The sequence below is a fragment of the Macrosteles quadrilineatus genome, unplaced genomic scaffold, assembly GCF_028750875.1.
Source record: "Macrosteles quadrilineatus isolate MER2022 unplaced genomic scaffold, UCM_ALF_1.0 Scaffold_4__1_contigs__length_99947679, whole genome shotgun sequence".
Taxonomy (NCBI): Eukaryota; Metazoa; Arthropoda; class Insecta; order Hemiptera; family Cicadellidae; genus Macrosteles; species Macrosteles quadrilineatus.
In genome coordinates this window covers 28916627-28935462 of record NW_026542597.1, presented here as the reverse complement: position 1 = coordinate 28935462, position 18836 = coordinate 28916627, and the positions used below count along the sequence as shown (strand labels likewise).

At 32.6% G+C, this 18836-nt stretch overlaps 1 protein-coding gene across 2 annotated transcripts in view; it reads left to right on the top strand.

The window, feature by feature from the left end:
- The window catches only part of LOC128993214 (DNA polymerase zeta catalytic subunit), a 57419-nt gene that overhangs the window by 16098 nt on the left and 22485 nt on the right, over nt 1–18836 (top strand). For both annotated transcript variants that reach the window (XM_054416980.1, XM_054416979.1), the window contains exons 7-12: nt 5268–5425; nt 6203–6404; nt 7599–7821; nt 9168–9824; nt 12444–14836; nt 15311–15389. In XM_054416980.1, coding sequence (XP_054272955.1) covers nt 5268–5425; nt 6203–6404; nt 7599–7821; nt 9168–9824; nt 12444–14836; nt 15311–15389 — 3712 coding nt within the window. The remainder of the gene's footprint in view (nt 1–5267; nt 5426–6202; nt 6405–7598; nt 7822–9167; nt 9825–12443; nt 14837–15310; nt 15390–18836) is intronic.

Genomic DNA, 18836 nt, shown 5'->3' with positions numbered 1-18836 from the left:
TTCTAAACACAACTTAAATTAAGGTGATGAGTTACAACTAAAATATGTCAGACTACGCTTTAAAATACTATTTTAATCATTAATTAATTCACTGCAGTACCCTTTCGGCTGTAAAAATTATGAAATAAAAATTTTTGGGGATATTTATGACTTTTTGGGGTTGGGGAGGTGACATACAAATGAATTTAAAATTCCCCCCAATTTTGAATTTTGATTTTTTGGTCGTGGCCTGTAAACTATACTGATGTGCACTTTGACTCCTAATATTTTGCTTTCGGTAATAAAAATATTCATCAAACACTCATTCGGCTTGTCGTCGAGGTATATTTAGTTTAATTACTGCCTTTCAGACTTGATGTCGAACTCGTGAGTGATTACATAAATGCATTTAAATATATTCATCAACTTGGTTTGGTAAAATATTAATAAAAAACATCAAAGTTTTCCTAGTTCTACTTTGAAATTAAAACATTCTCATTAAAATTGATTTTTAAATTTTCCTTGGAAATAAAATAAACTGAATGATATTGATTCACATTTCATGACGTGCCTAGCTATGCATGCTCGTGCATTCCAGGTCGCCACGTGGTGCCGACCTGCAGCCTGTCGATTTCCTGTCTGAACAAAGCACTTGGCTGGTCTGAGACACGTTTTAATCTATTCTATTTCTGTTAAAATTGCATTTTTGGCCGGATCTTGACGCTCTGCTACCAATATGTGATGATGTGGAGTAGTATGAGTGTAAATGAAGATACCTGGGCCCTATATATCTTCCTCTAACCACTGCCAAATCACGCACATTTCCTGTCCTAACCCAACTCTATTGCAAGGAATTAATCTAACTCGTCAAAGTGCACAATATTACCTTAGCTGCCTATCACAGCCAGCTTTTATGTTCTTAATGTATCTAATTATAATATAATGAACAGAGAAATATATATATATGGACTTATTCTAATTCGTGAAAAAGGTTACTAGACTTAGCAAAAGTGAATTCTAATTTACGATATTAATTGCCAGACCACGACCATTCTAGAATCCAATAAGTTACATAATTTAATTACTCCTGCCCTAACCTACACCCTTCCCCAACCCCTACTTCTATTAGCTAGACATCTTAGGCTACAGTTACTTATCCAGTTAGATGTACAGCTCCAGGCGCTCGACACTACACTGTACTCGTCTCTTGGTTCGCTGCGCGTGCCTACCCGGGTCGACTGCGCGCGCATCGTGGTCACGTGACTTGCGCTATTGTAGCGGTCCGCTACAGTATGATGATGGACAAAATGTTCGGGGTAATAGTGGGACTGTAAACTTTGTATCTGAATGGGTTGTTGATTCAGGCACATCTTCACATATGACAAATTGTGAAGATTTGTTAAGTAATAAACAAAATATTTCTTCTGAAATATATGTTGCTAAGAAAAATCAAACCATGTTAGCTTCAACGAGTGGAACTGTAAAATCCAAAGAATGTATCCTGAATAATGTGCTATATGTTCCTGAACTCGGTAAAAACTTGTTGTCTGTTTCTGCAATAACTAATAATGGTGGTGAGGTTACTTTCTCTGAAAATAAAGTTATGATAGGACTTAGAAAAACTGGAGATCAAGTGTTGGAAGGCATAAAAAATTCAAATGGATTGTTCACAATGAAGATCTTTGATATTAATAGTAATTTAAATGCTCAGTTAATAGAAAGGGAAACAAGTAAACCGGTAGTGGATGATAGTGTAATTTTGTGGCATAGAAGAATGGGACATATTAGTTTTGATAGTTTAAATAAACTCATTTCTATGTCAGAAGGTATAAAATTGTCTGGCCAATGTTTGAAGACCTGTGATAGAAGAACGACTTGTGAAGTCTGTTTGAAGGCTAAACAGACAAGGTTACCTTTTAATACTGAAAGAACAAGAGCAACAAGACCACTAGAAATAATTCACACTGATGTATGTGGACCAGTAGAACCAAGTACTCATGATGGTAAAAGATATTTCATTACATTTATTGATGATTACACAAACTTTACTATGGTTTATCTTTTAAAAGGCAAGTATGAAGTGTTTGATGCAGTAAAACAATATTTTGCAGAAGTAGAGGCTAGAACTTAAAAATTCACAAGATCCGATGTGACAATGGTGGAGAATATATTTCAAAGGATCTCCAAGATTTGTGTAAAACAAAGGGTATAGTAGTAGACTACACTGTTCCTTATTCGCCACAGCTAAATGGCAAAGCTGAGAGGATGAACCGAACTCTTTTAGAAAAAACAAGAGCACTGCTGTTTGATTCAGAACTAAGTAAAGAGCTATGGGGAGAAGCTATAAGAACAGCCGCATACATTGTAAACAGAAGTCCTTGTGAGTCAGTTGACACTACACCATGTGAAAAATGGTATGGCCAAAAACCAGATCTATCAAGGTTAAGAATTTTCGGCAGCAAAGTTTATGCTCGTATAACCAGGCCTAACTTAGGAAAGTTGGATATCAGAAATGAATCATTTATTTTTGTGGGATATGGTCTGAATGCATATAGGATATGGGATGAACGCTCTAGGAAAATAAAAAGTCTCAAGAGATGTGAAATTCGTTGAGTACAAAAGCAAGCATGTTGGCAAAGAACAGGAGAAAACAACAATTATTGAAGACGATGACAGTCTAAAAAATGAAAATGACCAGAAAGAAGACGAAAATGAAAATGAAGATATTGAGAGTGCAGATAATCTAAGTGAGATAAGTAATAATGAAGTAGAGTTTGAGTTGGTTTCAGACAAAAATGAAATCAATGAAGAACAGCCAAGTTCAAGTAATACTGATACTACACAAAGCATCAAACTAAGAAGAAAAACTAAACTTCCTGAAAGATATAAAGATTTTGTGATGTTGACATATGAAGAAGCAATCAAAGGACCAGATAAAAAGAATTGGCTACAAGCAATTGAGGATGAGAAAAACTCCCTTATTGAGAATGAAACGTGGGAGTTGGTTGACAAAAAGCGAGCACTAAACAAGAAGATCCTAAGTAACAAGTGGGTATTAACATAACAAGAAAGGATAACGGAAAATACAAAGCGAGACTAGTTGTAAGAGGTTTTGCCCAAGAAAAAGGTATAGACTATGAAGAAACCTACAGCCCAGTTGTAAGTAATTCAACTTTACGTTTGTTATTTTCATTAGCTGTCAAACAAAATCTCAAACTAATGCAATTTGATGTTAAAACTGCTTTTCTCTATGGAAATTTAGATGAAGAAATTTATATGTGTGTACCTGAAGGGTTTGATCATAAAGATAAAGTTTTGAAATTAAGAAAGACTTTATATGGACTTAAACAAGCTCCATTTAAATGGAACCAGTTGTTTACAAACTGCTTACTAAAATATGGCTTAAAACAAACTCAGTCTGACCGTTGTGTTTTTACAAATGGCAGTATTCATCTTGCTATATTTGTTGATGATGGAATTCTTGCTGGTTCAGATGAAAGAGAGATGAAGAAACTTTTGAACGAGCTGTCTAGAGATTTTAAAATAAAAACAGACGAAAACCCATCAAACTCTCTTGGAATGGAAATTTTATATTCAAGGGAAGGGATATTGTTAACACAAAAGAACTATTCAAACAGTATTCTCGAAAAATATGGAATGATAGATTGTAAACCTGTAGACACTCCCATTTGTCCAGTGAAAACGAGCAAACCTGATGAAGAAGTAAGCTGCCTGACAAAAGATTATCCTTACAGAGAAGTTGTAGGAAGTTTGCTGTACTTATCCAATAAAACCAGACCTGATCTTACACTTGCTGTGGGATTAGAAAGTAGATGTGTTGAGAATCCAAGCAATGAAGATGTTGTAAATGTCAAACGAACCTTAAGATATATTAAAGGTACTCAAGACGCAGGAATATTATTTTCAGCATCAGGAGAAAATTGCCTAAATGTATATTGTGACGGAGACTATGCAAATTGTAAGCATACAAGAAGAAGTACTACTGGATTTGTCATAATGTATGGAGAAGACCCAATAAGCTGGTGTACAAGAAGACAACCAACCGATTGTAGCTTTGTCCAGCAATGAAGCAGAATACATTGCAGCGGCGGAATGTGTCAAAGAAGTGTTATATTTAAAAACTTTCTTGCAAGAGTTGAGTGGAACTAATGTTGAAACAAACCTAAACATGGACAATCAAAGTGCTATTAAGCTTTGTAAAAATGGAATTTTCAATAAGCGAAGCAAACACATTGATGTTCGCTACCATTTTTTGACTGAAATTGTAAGGCAAGGTAAAATAAACATTTCTTTTGTTTCTACATCCGAGAATGTTGCGGATATGTTTACAAAACCCTTGAACAATGTTAAGTTTCATCAATTATTTAGCAAAGCTTTGATCAACTATCCAAAATATTGAACAGAAGACGATAATCGAGATATTTATTTTTTGTTTCTTATATAAAATTAAAATTAAGGGAAGGTGTTGAATGTAATTTTATTTTTATATAATATGTTTGCTGTTACTTGTTCTGTATTTAATTTAATTTATGTTGGTAACAGCTGATCATGTGTAAATAGTTAGGATTGTTTTTATTGTAAAGAGAATTGTTGAATAAGTTATGTTTGAGTAAAAATGTTGTGTGTGTACTTCAGTAAAATAAAAGATAATTATTGTAACAGTAAAAACCTTAGGTGTTAGTAATTTACTTTCACTTAAGTCAACATTCCATAACAACGATTGTCAGAGATTGTCTTAGAGTGGTTAGGAGTTTTGGGGTAGAGTTCAGCTTGTTAGTATGTTAAGCTTATTGGCTGTTTAGGAATTGATTAAAATGGTGTAAAGTTGAGCTAGCTTACTTGAGAAAATCAGAGTCTGCTAGGTCACAAAACATAGCACTGATATTTTTTATTCCTTTCAAATTTACCCTCTGGCAAAGAGCATTACTAACACAAAATATTAGTTACCTATTTTGTGATCATTTTGAATATATTAACCCCTGAACTTTGATTTTCTCAAGTAAGCTAGCTGAAGTTGATTCCATATAAAAATCCCAATCAGTCCCTTGGCTTTTCTATGAAATACGTCCAAAAGGTATTCATGGGCTGTCATTGACTTTCAGTAAAAGAAATATAGATCCTGACTGAAGTTTAAGTAAAATGATCTTGGTCAGTACAGTATCTAAATTACTGAATATATTTTACTCAACTCTACTCCCATCCTTGTATGCTTTCTCAACTTGTAAAACCGAGTGTGCTGTCTAAACTGTGACATTGTGCATTTACAGGCGAGCTTGCCGTAAACCCGGGTCTAGCAGCCATCTGGAAGGAGGAGAAGCAGAGACTGAAGAGGGATGCGTTGGACGTCTCCCAGCGACCCGAACCTCCATTGGCCATGAGCGAGGTTCTTCTAAGAGAGAAACTCAGGGAAAACCTCAAATACCAGGTACAATAGCCGGCTGTCATCCAACAAACTTGTGAAAAGTAGCCTAAACAAAATTAGATTGAATGCATTAGTTAGTTATGGATTCTGCAATAGTTTGCATAGTTCTTAGAGATTTTTGTTTGGGGAACAGGTTTCCCTGAATGTAAAAGTGCCCACCCTTCACTTAAAAAACTGTACAACATACAAAATAATTGGATTATTTCAATTCCACTGACATAATTTACAACTAAGAAACGTTCCTGCTTTGACCAATGTTTCTCAATCTGAAGTAATTTATATAATTTATGTAATTTATATGTTACTCAAATGAAATCCACACTGAGCATACAATATGTTCCTGTATAGAGCACAGAAAACAAAAATGTTGTTGTACAAACCTTACCAATAAGTGAAATTTCAATCCTTTGCTTTTTGTAATGAAGGATACTTCATATTAACATCGTAGGATACAACTATCTGTTGTTGTGTAAGTACCTATTGTTTACTGTGTAGTAAATTCCATCTGCAATTTATTGCACATATTTTGACTTTTTTGAGATCTCTAATTCACTTAGCTGTAAAAGTAAAAGAATTGGGTTGAAGATAATTTTAAGCACTGATCAAAAATTGTTAAATAACACTGAATCATAGCTGCCTACAAATAGTTACTACATATTCAGCATTATTATTGTATTTTTGAATTCTTAAGGTAGGTGCAGAAGCCTTAGAACGCCATTTGACTGCAATCTGTCCCTAACTGAGCCTTATTTAATTCTTATTAATTTGTTATCATTATAGGGCAAGTGTAAAACTCCATTAAAGGAAAAGATACCGTATCCTGTGGAGACCCAGAGGTCAAGTGGTAGTGACATCTTGGACGCCTCGGTTCTCAACACACATTCACTCTCATCTCTGGCTTTGTCCATGCCAGACCCAGCCGAAGAGACAACCATCATCGATGAAGAACTTGTATTTAATCTCACACAAAGCTCTTTATTATGTAAGGATATTAAAATTATATCTTTTATTGCAATAAGGAAGGAATTTTTATGAATTGATTTGAAATCAAATTTGTTTTAACAACAATCATGGCTGTAGTCAGGGATTAGGAGTAGGCGTTCTAGGTTTTGTTTGAAAAAAGGAAATTGAATTCAGTATTTTTTAGAGTTTTTTAGCTTTTACATTTTCTAGCCCTTTTCTTACATTTGTCCTCCTTTCTTAAAAATGCTCCCTATCTCGATTCTCAACCTCGGAATATGACCTTTGTACATGTTTTTGGTTTATGTAAAATTTATTGAAAAGTAAATCAAAGAAATCTGGTAACTATCAACTTGGAAACTAGAATTGGGAATTTATCAAACTGTGAAGGTTTGTGTATTCATATTCAAAATGAATTAAATAACCTTAACAGCTGGTTTTATTATTGGAAAGTAAAACAAAGAAACTTGGTATCTAGAAGAGTTTAAAAATAATAAGTTAATTTAGGTTTTATTAATGACTGTAAAAAAAATATTTTTTTAGCTAATTATCTTGTGAATCCAACCAGTAAAAATGTAATTAGAAGCAAAATGAAAAGAAGGGAATGTTTTCCCTTCTATCACAACTTTTTTGTGATCATTTTTACACAAAAAGTGTGACCAAATCAGAATGTTTTCATCACAAAATACTCAAATCAAATGCACTCAACTTGAGTTCTACCAGTTTCTCTTTTAATTTCGCTGAAAATGATCCATTAGATCTTTTTTAGACTATTTTCAGTCAAAATTCATTATCTATACCCATGCTCACTTTTTTCATTGAAAACCTTGCACACTGAAGTAGGGATCATCTGTTTGTACCAGCTGAAGCGTGTGCTCAAAAGAATATTGTCGGATTAACGTCTCTTAGAATGTGCATATTAGGTTCTATTCCTTTCATACTATGATTGTTGATGTGAATATAACCTACAATACAGTTCATAACGAGTTGCAGATTTAATTTTCACAATAGCAAAGCTGTCCTGGAAAGAAAACAATACTTTACAACAACTGTTTAAGAAGCTTCTTTGATCTAAGTTATTTTTGGGTGCAAGCTTTACATAGGAATGGATTGTCTACCTCAGTAGTATCTGAAGTCAATGCTTGTACTAAAATGGTTTAGTGTTAATACAAATGTAATTTAGATTTAGACTTAACTATTGATTTCAAAATTACAGCCAGCTCGATGGATCAATCTCTTATGATGGCATTGGACAATCTAGCAGCCCAGAATGAGATAAATGCTGCCGTGTCTCAAAATGTGGAAGACGACAGCATCCTTGGATCTCAGATATTACCTGAGCAAGACATGTTTGGACATGACATCAGTGACGTAGAGTTAGAAGCACTGAAATACAGTCTACCTCCGGATTTGGCTCTAGAGGAAAATTCTGATGATGAGTGAGTAGTTTTCATACACACATAAATATTTTTGTCCTTTTAGCGAATTTCCCTATAAGGAAGTAGTTATTACCGTAAGTGGCACGGTAAGACCTAAGCCTGGGACCGATATACTTTTACAATTTAATGTCCCTAGAGGCTAAAAAACACTATTTTTTTAAAATTTACATAAGTCCGTGAACGCGATAAATTGAGTAATTTTTGTCCAAACTTGATGAAATTTGGCTTGAAGGTGTAGGGCAGGATAAACTTGAATGAGTTCCCAAACCAGCATCATCGGGCTATGGGTACTAAAGGAACTAACATAGAAAGTCTAGTAAGCTACTGCTAGGCATAGGCTACTTGCTTTTTCAGAGCAGAAATCATTACATTAAAGAAGTATACAATTTTACCATGGCTTGACCTTGAAGCTATCGACCGATATTTCTTTGTTATGTTTCAAATTTATTTTTGTCAAATGAACTGTGATGTTTCAAAAACAAGAATGTGGGAGCCTACTGTACCTATATAAATAATGGACAGGAATAGTTAAATATACAATGCATTTCAACACATTAGACTAAAGAAACAATTTTTAAAATTTTCTTGGTATTTTTATTGGATGGTAAGGTAACCTCATTTTAGAGGCATCCATTGACCACGGTCAATCCGCTGCCCGGTTGATCTGCCTCCGGGTAATCGAGGTTCTACTGTAGTTGCTTTCTTATGCGGTTATGGAATACCACCATCATCCTCCACATGAACGGTGAAAGCATAATTTTTCCTTATCGCAAAATTATTGCGATTGCGGTAGTAAAAACTCGGCCTATTTGCTATAAAATATCCTTAATTCTGGTACAAATCCAATTTTTTTACTAAGTTACCCGAATGTGGTACGGTTTCCAAATGATTTAGAGTTTTACTGTACTGATACTTGCTAAATGGTTTTCACTTTTGCTTAATTTATGTAGCCTATTTTTAGTTTTCCTAATTATGACTGTTTATATACTCATGTTTTGTATCTAGTTAGTTGTTAAATTTCTTAAATGCATAAACAAAGTGTCTTGTTCTGTTCAGGAATAAGAGCTTAGGTATTTTTTATTGTTTTGCTTGAATTCCACCAGTTTTTATAGTGTAATGTACTATATAAGGATTTGATATTTATTACCCATTACCATTCTATTACATAGCCTCCAAAAATTTAATGAATTCATATTGTGTTGAAATGAATGACTTTAGTAGTGAATTTGTGAATATTGAATACCCGTAAGTTACTGTCATCAAGTAAAAAGCGATGAAATGTAAACCTCTACACTGATCTGCTCGAAACATAGTGGTAAAAAAAACCTTATCTTTACTTGTTTCAGTATTATTGGATCCGATGTGAGTTTCGATGAGAAAATCCCACAGTTGGATGGTGTTGGCGATTTTGGCAGTAAGAAAAAAACCAAGCAAAATAGAAGAAGAAGAAGAGTTCTGGTTGAAAATGCTGCCACAGAAATGTATCCCATGTCAGACGGAGAGGAAATCTTAATGAGCTCTGGCCCTCTAAAAGATGATTTCTGGCCAGAATCTGAAAAACAAGAAACTCTAGAGGAAATATTCAGCGACGAAGAGCCGTATAACAGTCCGGTGAACAATATTGAGGACAGCTGCGTGTCAGTGGATATCGGCACAATGAACGTAGATATAATCAGCAGTTTTGAAACTGTATTGAGAGGAGATCCTTCCTTTGTGTCAGGCGATTTAGCTTCGGAGGATGTTATGTTTCAACCTCTTAGTGTGGAGGACGACTGTGAAAAGAAAAGTGAGAATTTAGATGAGAAGAAACTTGTTGACAAAAACAGTAATTTCGACTCGGTGCCTTCATTGAACAACTCACTTGATCCGACGGACATGTTGGCCACTAATGGGGATGAGTTGCTGAATACTTCACAGCTGGATGAGATTCTAAATGAAGACTTGAACAAAGGACTTCAAAGTATTTGTGAGAAGAGTCCAACTCTAGAATATGAACTAGAGAGGTGAGGTTATGGCAATTTTAATCTATTAATTTAAATTTTTTGTAGGAAAATTAAATCCTTGTACATTTTCAATGTAGACTCAGACATTGGGAATTTTATAGGCTTAATAACTACCACTATCATAATCAATAGGTCACATTAGTTTCAGCAAGACAAACAATTTGTAAATTTGTTGTTTACTTATCTATGGCTCAAATTTAGATACCTACATGCCATCCATCATCTAGTTGTTTGTTTAAAAAATATAAAAGGAAACATTTTGTGGGGCCACTATTGTTAAAATAGGTGGAATTTTTTATGTACAGTATATATAGCATTACTGATGTCTAGGAGAGATTAAGGGCACTGGGTTTTAAGCTTGGGACAGTGTCAATTCACTCCCTAAACTAAAGAATTTTCAGGAAATTTCATTTTTTAATTTTTTTTAGAAAAAAAAAATTATGTGGTGAATTTAGAAAACAGTGTATAGCCTAATAAAGAAAATTATAATAAGAAACCCGTCAAGACAAAAAAAAAAAAAACTCCTATCAACTACCGTGGTAAAATTAAGTGATTTTGAATGAAATCAAGACAACTAAGTTACTGATATTTCATTGTTTAATGGCATTGCTTTTACACAATTTGTGACTTTTTATTTTTTCTGCGCCATCATGAAGTTGTAACAATAGATATCAGAAATCTGAACCTCAATATTACCTAGTCTTCCACATTAACCCAGCCATTTGTTCAGATTTTCCCCGTTTCACAGTTAATTTTAGTGCTTACTCTGGTAATGTTATGTATTTAGAGGACTAGCAAATATTTTCAAATGAATTGTAGCTGTTAAATAATATTAACCATCCAACTGGCAATAGGCGATCTCTGTAGTGGCAAGGCATTTTTGGTGATTTTGCAGTCATATTGTCGAAAATTCATATAAACTAAACCAATGGAGCAAACCTATTGAACCACATATGCCTACTTGAATTGTTCACAATGAAATGAAGAATTTGCAACAAAATAAATATTTAAAACAGTATGTATTAAAATTGGGTAGAAAAAACATTGTTTTTGAATTTTGAAAGTACTACTATGCTGCATTTACCAAAAGCTTTTTATGTAAAATGCTAGACGTACAAAATGTTTGAAATCAATTACCCTTCATGGAAATGTAAACAGATTTAAATTACCATTTCTTTAGAAAGTTATGGCCCAAAAAAAAAATAAATAATTTCAACTATTTTGCGCTACAAATTAAAAACAAAAAACAAATAAATGTGTTCACAAGAATAACATTTTTGTAAAGGCAATAACATTGGAGATAAAATGAAGTATGAGTTGTTCATAGAAAATAATCATACCTATGACATATTTATGACTTTTATAAATCTTATATTAAAAAAAAATCTTTTATTCAAACATGTATATTATTTTTAAACACATAAAACCCAAATACCAACTGTATAGAATGCAATTAAATTTATTCCCCTGCTTGAAAATATATATAGTCTAGGTAGTTATAAAGAGAAATATTAGTTAATATTTTCTAGTGTTGTATATAAAATGCTGCTGTGCTTTTTCATGTGGCGATCAAATTGTTTGTTTACTATAACAAAATGTTTCAAAAACGGGCTAAACGTAATGTCCCAAACCTCAAATTTAGTATTTTAAGTCTACGCAAAAGAAACAGTTTACAAACTAAATAAGTAGACATTTACAATTAGGCATAAAAAATATGATTGAAAGTGATAAAGTCACAGTCACACTCGCGATATTCGATGTTGGCAAACAGTCATTAAAGTTTACTAAAACGTGCTAAAAATAGTGTCTAAAGTAATGTCACATTAATAATATCCAATATAAACACACCAAAACTCAACTTGTTAGTTATTGGTCAACAGAGAATGAGGTTAGTTAGTCAGACAAAATATTCACGAAAAATACCAGCTAATCTAAAACAATGAAATAACACAACGCACATAATTTCATGGACTTTCGAATGAGGTACTTTGTTACATAAATTTTATATTTCAGTGAATAAAATGTGTTTTATGATTGCGACTATTATAGTCTCTCTGCCACTTCACAAACTTGATTGATTTGTTTTTGTTTTTGTGACATCATATGTAATTATATCAAAAAGATTTTTGCACCATATTATTGGACATTTCTTCCTTATTGCAAGGGTACCACCCGTCTTTGTAGATAATAAAATATCCCTTTTTATGATTTTTTCAAGCATACCGTGTTCAGCAGTTTTGTGAGGCGTTCATGGTGCAACTGACTTTGCACAAAATTTTTGTTTACTTTAGTGCTCAATTACAGTGATCCCTTTGTGAGATTAAGTTCATCTATGTAGCAAAATGCAAGTTTAGATTCTTATCTTTCAAACAGTATAACAATTATCCTATTTTACAATCGTTTTAACCATTTATTTTGAGTTAACCAAAACCCTACAAAACATGACTTTTATAGTCGTTGCCACTACAGAAACCACCTACCACGACTATTTTATCGCGCTGCCAGTTGGATGGTTAAAGTTGGTTAGTTAAAAAGAAATTAAATGTCAATATATATTTTTATGACATTCTTTTTGTGCTAAATTTGAACCGCAAGACCTGATATAGTATTTTATTTCAGACCTGAAGATTCTCCTTGTCGTTTCAATACAGATCAAGAAATGCTCCCAGGAAATATAGATTCACTTGTTGAGTATTTGGATACCGTTGGCATTGAAGATTCCGAAAATGGATCAGTTGGGGAAGTTACTGACAGTATTGAAGATGTCGGAGAAGCAAATTTACAAAATCAGAAAACATTAGATGAATTTGAAATTATAGAACTGAACCCTTTTGATAATGTTCTTGAAAATAAAACTTTGACACCAATTGAAACAATACAACCAGAATTGAACAATGAAAATACTCCAGTGAAACACCAGAAGGGAATAACTAGTTCTATTTCCCCCCCAAAAAAGGAAATAAATACTTCTCAACACACAAGACCAAAGAAAAAAACATACATCAGATGGACAAAGAAGAAAAATAGTTTTCCAGGTTGTAACTTTCCTTCTTTTCATATGAGTCGGAAAGAGATTGAGAAATATTTCTCCCAGTTGGATTCTGTCAAAAACTACCTAACGTCAAAAACAGATTTTGAAGGCTCACATCCCATACTGTGGTGTCCTTTGAGGGAAAATCCTAACATAGAAAACAAGGGACAAAAAATACAAACTAAATCTAAAGCTAAAGCTTCTAAAAACACTACCAAAAAGTCTAAACTATCTTATAGCAAACAAAACGAGGAATCAAAAGTACAAACAAACTCTAAAGCTAAAGCTTCTAAAGGTCTAAAGGCCATAAAGTCTAAATTATCTTATAGCAAACAAAACGAGGAATCAAAAGTACAAACAAACTCTAAAGCTAAAGCTTCTAAAGGTACCACCATAAAGTCTAAATTATCTTATAGCAAAGAATTAAAAAAGAAACATCAAATAAACCGAAAAATAAAGGAAAACCTGAAGAAGAAACTCAAATGCTCAAATGAAGAAATATTGAAATTAATGAGTTGTAAAGTTGTCCTGAAAAACTTGTCACTTAATGATATTCATTTCCTTTCAAAAAATCCAACAAGAAATTTGACCAAAATCCAAACAGATGCATCCAACAATAACTTGAAGAAACAAGTCCAGAAAAGTAAGTTATCACAAAATGCTAAAAAGCCAAATAAAACCAAACTTTCTTTATCGGCCATAAATTTGAATAAGCAAGAAAGCCCTATGAGATCTAAAGAAAAGAAATCTCCTAAAACTGCCAAAAGTTCAAACACATCTGTGAAAACTTTAGTAAGTGGAGATCTATCATCCCAAGATGTAAAAGCCAAACCTAAAAATACTAATCAGAAAAAAACTGACTCCTCAAAAAAGGTGCCTACCCATGTAACTAAAAGAGTAGAAGATATTGACATATTAAAGACAAAAACTGAATTATTTGATGAAAAGATAACTCAATGTGATAGAGTGCTTGTGAAAAAGAGCAAACTTGTAGAACTTCATTCTCAAGTCAAGAGTAGCAAAAGTGGGAAAAAGAAGGATAAAAGTGGCAAAAATACACTTGAAACCCCTACCGAGGCACCTTGTGAGAAAAAATTTGTAGATTCTCAAGAAGACCAAAGCACTAGTATTGAGTTTGATAAGAAATGTGTGATAAAATTGTTACCACTTGCTTATGAAAAATTAATTGAAATAATAAGTGGGAACATTGATACGACCAGCATAGCATCAGACAATATCTCTGGCAACTCATCTGTAACCCAGGGAATCAGAGAGGCTTCAGAAGCTGTCAGTGAAGATAAGACTTGTTACCCTCTGGTTAAGGTTGAAAAGCTAGTCATTTCTAGTGGTGAGTCTGTCACTCAAAACAAAGAAACAGATTCTAACACAAAATGGGAAACTTCCAGTTTAATAAACCCCAGTTACCCAGTTATATTACCTGGAGCAAAGTCACAAAACAAACCAAGTGAAAACCGTAAGAGGCATTTGAGAATTTATTCTCTGGATGGTACAGTAGATAGCTCGTCCTCTGATGAAAATATAGAAGATAAACAGAGTACCAGTAAACCACAAGAGAATCCTGTCTTGTACAGCACCCCGAACAAGCGAAGAAAATCTAAATCATGTCGTTCGCCTAGAAATTATGTTCCTTTAAATATAGAAATCAAAAAATCACCCAAGATGAAGCCAAAGAATAAAACCAATGAAAGCGAGTCAGCTTTAGAAAGGTTTTCTGAAAATACCACTGGAGTTGCACCAGTAAAAAGTAATGATCCAGTTCTTGACAAAGAAGCAAAATTAAAGTGTCTTGAGAAAAAGCTTTTGAAACCATCAGTTTTAATAGAAAGGTTACCATTAACAATAAACAAATCTGGCAATGCTGAGGTGGTGGACATCAATCAGCCTTCAACTTCTTCCTCTTCTCTTCACCCAGTAAAACGATTGAAGGTCTTTGTGAAACGACTGTCACTGGATACACCAGGTGAGTGAAGGTATTTTTAAGTATTTCTAACTATTTGAAGGTCAAAGAAATTTCATACAGTTTATAATCGTCCAACCTTTTTGGGGATGAAGTTTCTTAGGATGCTCAACACCTTTTAAAGATTAATTAGTTTTAATGTCTGATTAATCTGTTTAAATCATCAATACAACATTTGTTTCCTTGCATGCTATATTAAAAGAGCCAATGTTCAACTATTGTACATTTGTGCTAACTTCAAATTCACTCAATGCTGATCATAATGAAAACTGATGTCGGTTGATTACATGGCCCAGTAGACGGATTTAACATTGTTTCGACACTATGAAGGCACAAAGCTGTACGTTAGTAAACAATATTAACTTTTTTGCTACAACAGGAACACAACTCCATTTAAATTATCAGCAAGTTGACTAATGATGTTAAAAACAATTCTCTTTCGATAACCAAGTTAATTATTGTGATTGGTATTTTCAGAAGACTCGCCAGAACATGTAAGGGTGTCCCAGTTGAGGAGGAGATTTCAACGAAGCTTCAGCCTCCCCGCCACTTCTGAGTGAGTTCTCTTACAAATGTAACCAATAGCCTACATGATTCAACTTATATAGGTAGTGGCGATGTATTGATAAGTAGCAAACCACTCAAACATAGCAAATATGTTTTATATTTTTATAACATTATTGATCTGCTTTGTGAAAAAATTTTACAGTGAGATGTAGTTAACCATTGTGTACAGTTGAAAAAGTTTAAATATACCTTGTAAATTTTGTAAATTTCAAAGAGAAGTTTTTTGTTGTTATGAGAGATGTATTTCTTTGTGTACAGTTATAAAGATTCTTGAGGAAAGAATCAAACACTAACAATATTTTCTATGAAAGACTAAAGTTTGAAAATAATTATATTGAAAGAATATATTTTGTCATATTCAAACTGAGCGTCTTGTGATATTCGAGTGCTTAAAAAGTATTGTGTAAATACAATTTTGCTTTACCAGTAGAGTGTGTGAAATTTGGTTTTAAAATTTTAGTTTCCAACTTTTGAGAGACAATTTATCCCTTAGCTCTACTATTCAGTCTGGTCACAAGACTTGTCGACCATTAACAAAACACCATTAAATGGGTCTGTGGATTTAACCCGATTTGAGCAGTCAGTCGCAGTTCAAAAATTCAGTCTGTTTTACGAGTTTTGGCCAGAGCTGAATTGGTGGCTCAGTCAGAGGCACGATGGCCTTTGGATCCATGTCAGCAATGTTGTAGGTTCAGATCCTGATACCTGCTTTACATTTTATTCGTACAGTCCAACTCTTGTAATCTACCGGCTCATCCTTGTTTTTTTGGATCCATGGACAGGCCTGAGGCCTGAGGATATGAACGGGCACTTGCAAGGCTGCAATAGGCTGCCACCCTCATTAAAAAAAAGTTAAAATTATCATAAACTAAGTTATTAAATAATAGTTGGCATAGTATACATAAAACAAAAAACTATTAATTTGAAAATACAGTCTAATCTTAAATCAGGTGGATAAAACAAGAGTTTTTCAAAATTTTAAATTACAAAAGTGTCTATTAGATTGAAATGGATGGATACTTTATTGCAATTATCCTGGCACAGATTGTTTAGTTCTTTTTCCGTCATTGCTGATTACGCTTAAAGCGTTTATTTTGCATTAGATTCTAATTACAGGTGGTATGAGATTTAAGAGTAAATTTATCTTTTTTGCTTCAATTCATAAATAAATATCTTATGAAGTTCTTTGAAAAAAAACTGTTGTTAAAAAAATAAATAAATATTTATTAAATTTGTACAACACCTAAGCTCACACAATTGTCCAGTAAGGTAAAAATTTCCCACTAACATAGAGATGAATGTTTGCATTTGTCAACAAAGTGTAACCATGTGATAGTTGGAAAATAATCAGTAGTCTATTTTTCAATAGTACTGAAACATATTTTTGTTAACTAAATATCTGCTCACACACTCTACTGATTGTCTCGTTTATATTTGGTATAGAACATGGATGAACATTGCTCTCTTCGAGAAATAATCTTTAATACTATTCAAACACTTTAAAAATCTGAAAAGTCCTTAGATAAAGTTTGGTCGTAGATTTGTCATCCATTGTAATTAATTCTTTTTTATGCAAAAATTTATGTTTTAATATTTTTTACTAAACTTTTGAAAGTATTTGTTAGGAAAGTTTTTTCTAACTATTTGATTTGTTAGCTAAAACTTGGTTTATAAATTCATTGATTTGTCAAAATTGTTAAAAAACATAATCTTTGGCTTAGGTATACCATCTAGTTGATCACTATTGTTGTTGGTTTTTTCACAAATAATTGTATTTTTCATAATTAGGGTGTGATGAAATAGAAAAGCGTGATGAAATCCCTAGGGAGTAAAAATATACTTTACACCTGCAACACATGTATAAAAAATTTAAAAAATGGCTGTTTTTGCTGGAGTATTGCAAAAAAAAAATATTGGCTACTCACCCCCATTTAAAGTTTTTAGGAATTTTAGATTTTTAACAAATATGTAACTCACATGTTATGACTAATTTTGATTTCTGATGAAAAATGTGTTAGGATTTAAAACATTTACCTAAAAAAAATTTTTTTTTATAACTATTGATCTGCTTTGGGACTAAAATTATACAGTGAGATGTAGTTAACCATTGTGTACAGTTGAAAAAGTTTAAATATTATGAATAAAAATTAAAACAAAAATGTTGAATAAATTTTAAAAAGTCATATAGGCTGGTGGCAGTAAATGTTATAATTGTATATTGTTATTGCTTGGTGTAAATAACAAATAGTGATACTAATTTGTATACAACCTAGCTTTAAACAGTTTTTCAACTTTTTTCAAGAGAAAAAGAGATGGCAGAAATACCTTAAATAACAAATGATTTGAAGTTAAGCTCTCCTTACGTTTTCTATTTCCAGAAATGTTTTGTATCGCTCATTTTATAAGTGTGAACAAATTAACAAATAAAAAAAAACAAAGAGCTAATAAATTCAATGAAAGGCTTTATCAACCAAGTACTTAGTAGCTAAGTGATATCCCGACAAAGTTTACTTGTAATTTTGATGTAAATTTGTTAATTTAAGTTTGATTTTATGAATATAGTGTATAAGATACCATCCTAGAAGTTGTTTTGATGTAAATATTTTTTTTATTTCTCATGTTTCAATTTTTGTTAAGTTTATTTAATAAACAAGGTTTTCTCAAATATTTGGTCTGAATTCATCCTATAATTAATTCTTCTGGTTAGTACATTGGCTAAAATTCAGTTTGACAAAAATGTTTTGTTGAATCAATTTAAAATGTAGATCTGTTATAATTGATTCAAACAGAAAGCATGCTTCAAAATTCATTATAATTATTTGTGTAGAATAATAACATATTCAGAATGTTCTGAAACTTCTCTCTCAGTGAACTTAACAATTTTAGATTCAACTCGCTGCGGTACCCGTGCTTCGCATTTTGCAATGGAGAGGATATTAAAGAGAAACATTTGATCTTTAAATTTGTTGTATAAAAAGTTACACATCCGCCTTTGGTATCAGGAACTAAATTTTATTGGATCTCTTAGTTTGAAAATCTATTATAAAACAACAACAACTTAACAAGTGTTTGGATTAGGCGTTATAGTACATCTTGTTGCGAAGCACGGGTACAGCAGCTAGTATTAAATAAAATAATACACAAGTGGTGTATGTTGATCAAAGTTTATTTGAAAAGTAAATTAGGTGAAAAAATTAAATATGAATGTTGTATGCCTATCTCATTAGTTACGGGTAAAATATGTACTTCAAGGATCTTAATATTCAATATTCATTGAATAAAAATACAAATGGAGAATACAAAATGAATTTTCAGAAATTATGTGTACAAGAAAAGGTTTAAAATTTTAAAATGTTGCAATAATTTACAAGTACCAAACCGGCGATGCTCCTAGGTACCTTTAAGCATTCAATTTGTTCACATCTTGCTATTTTTT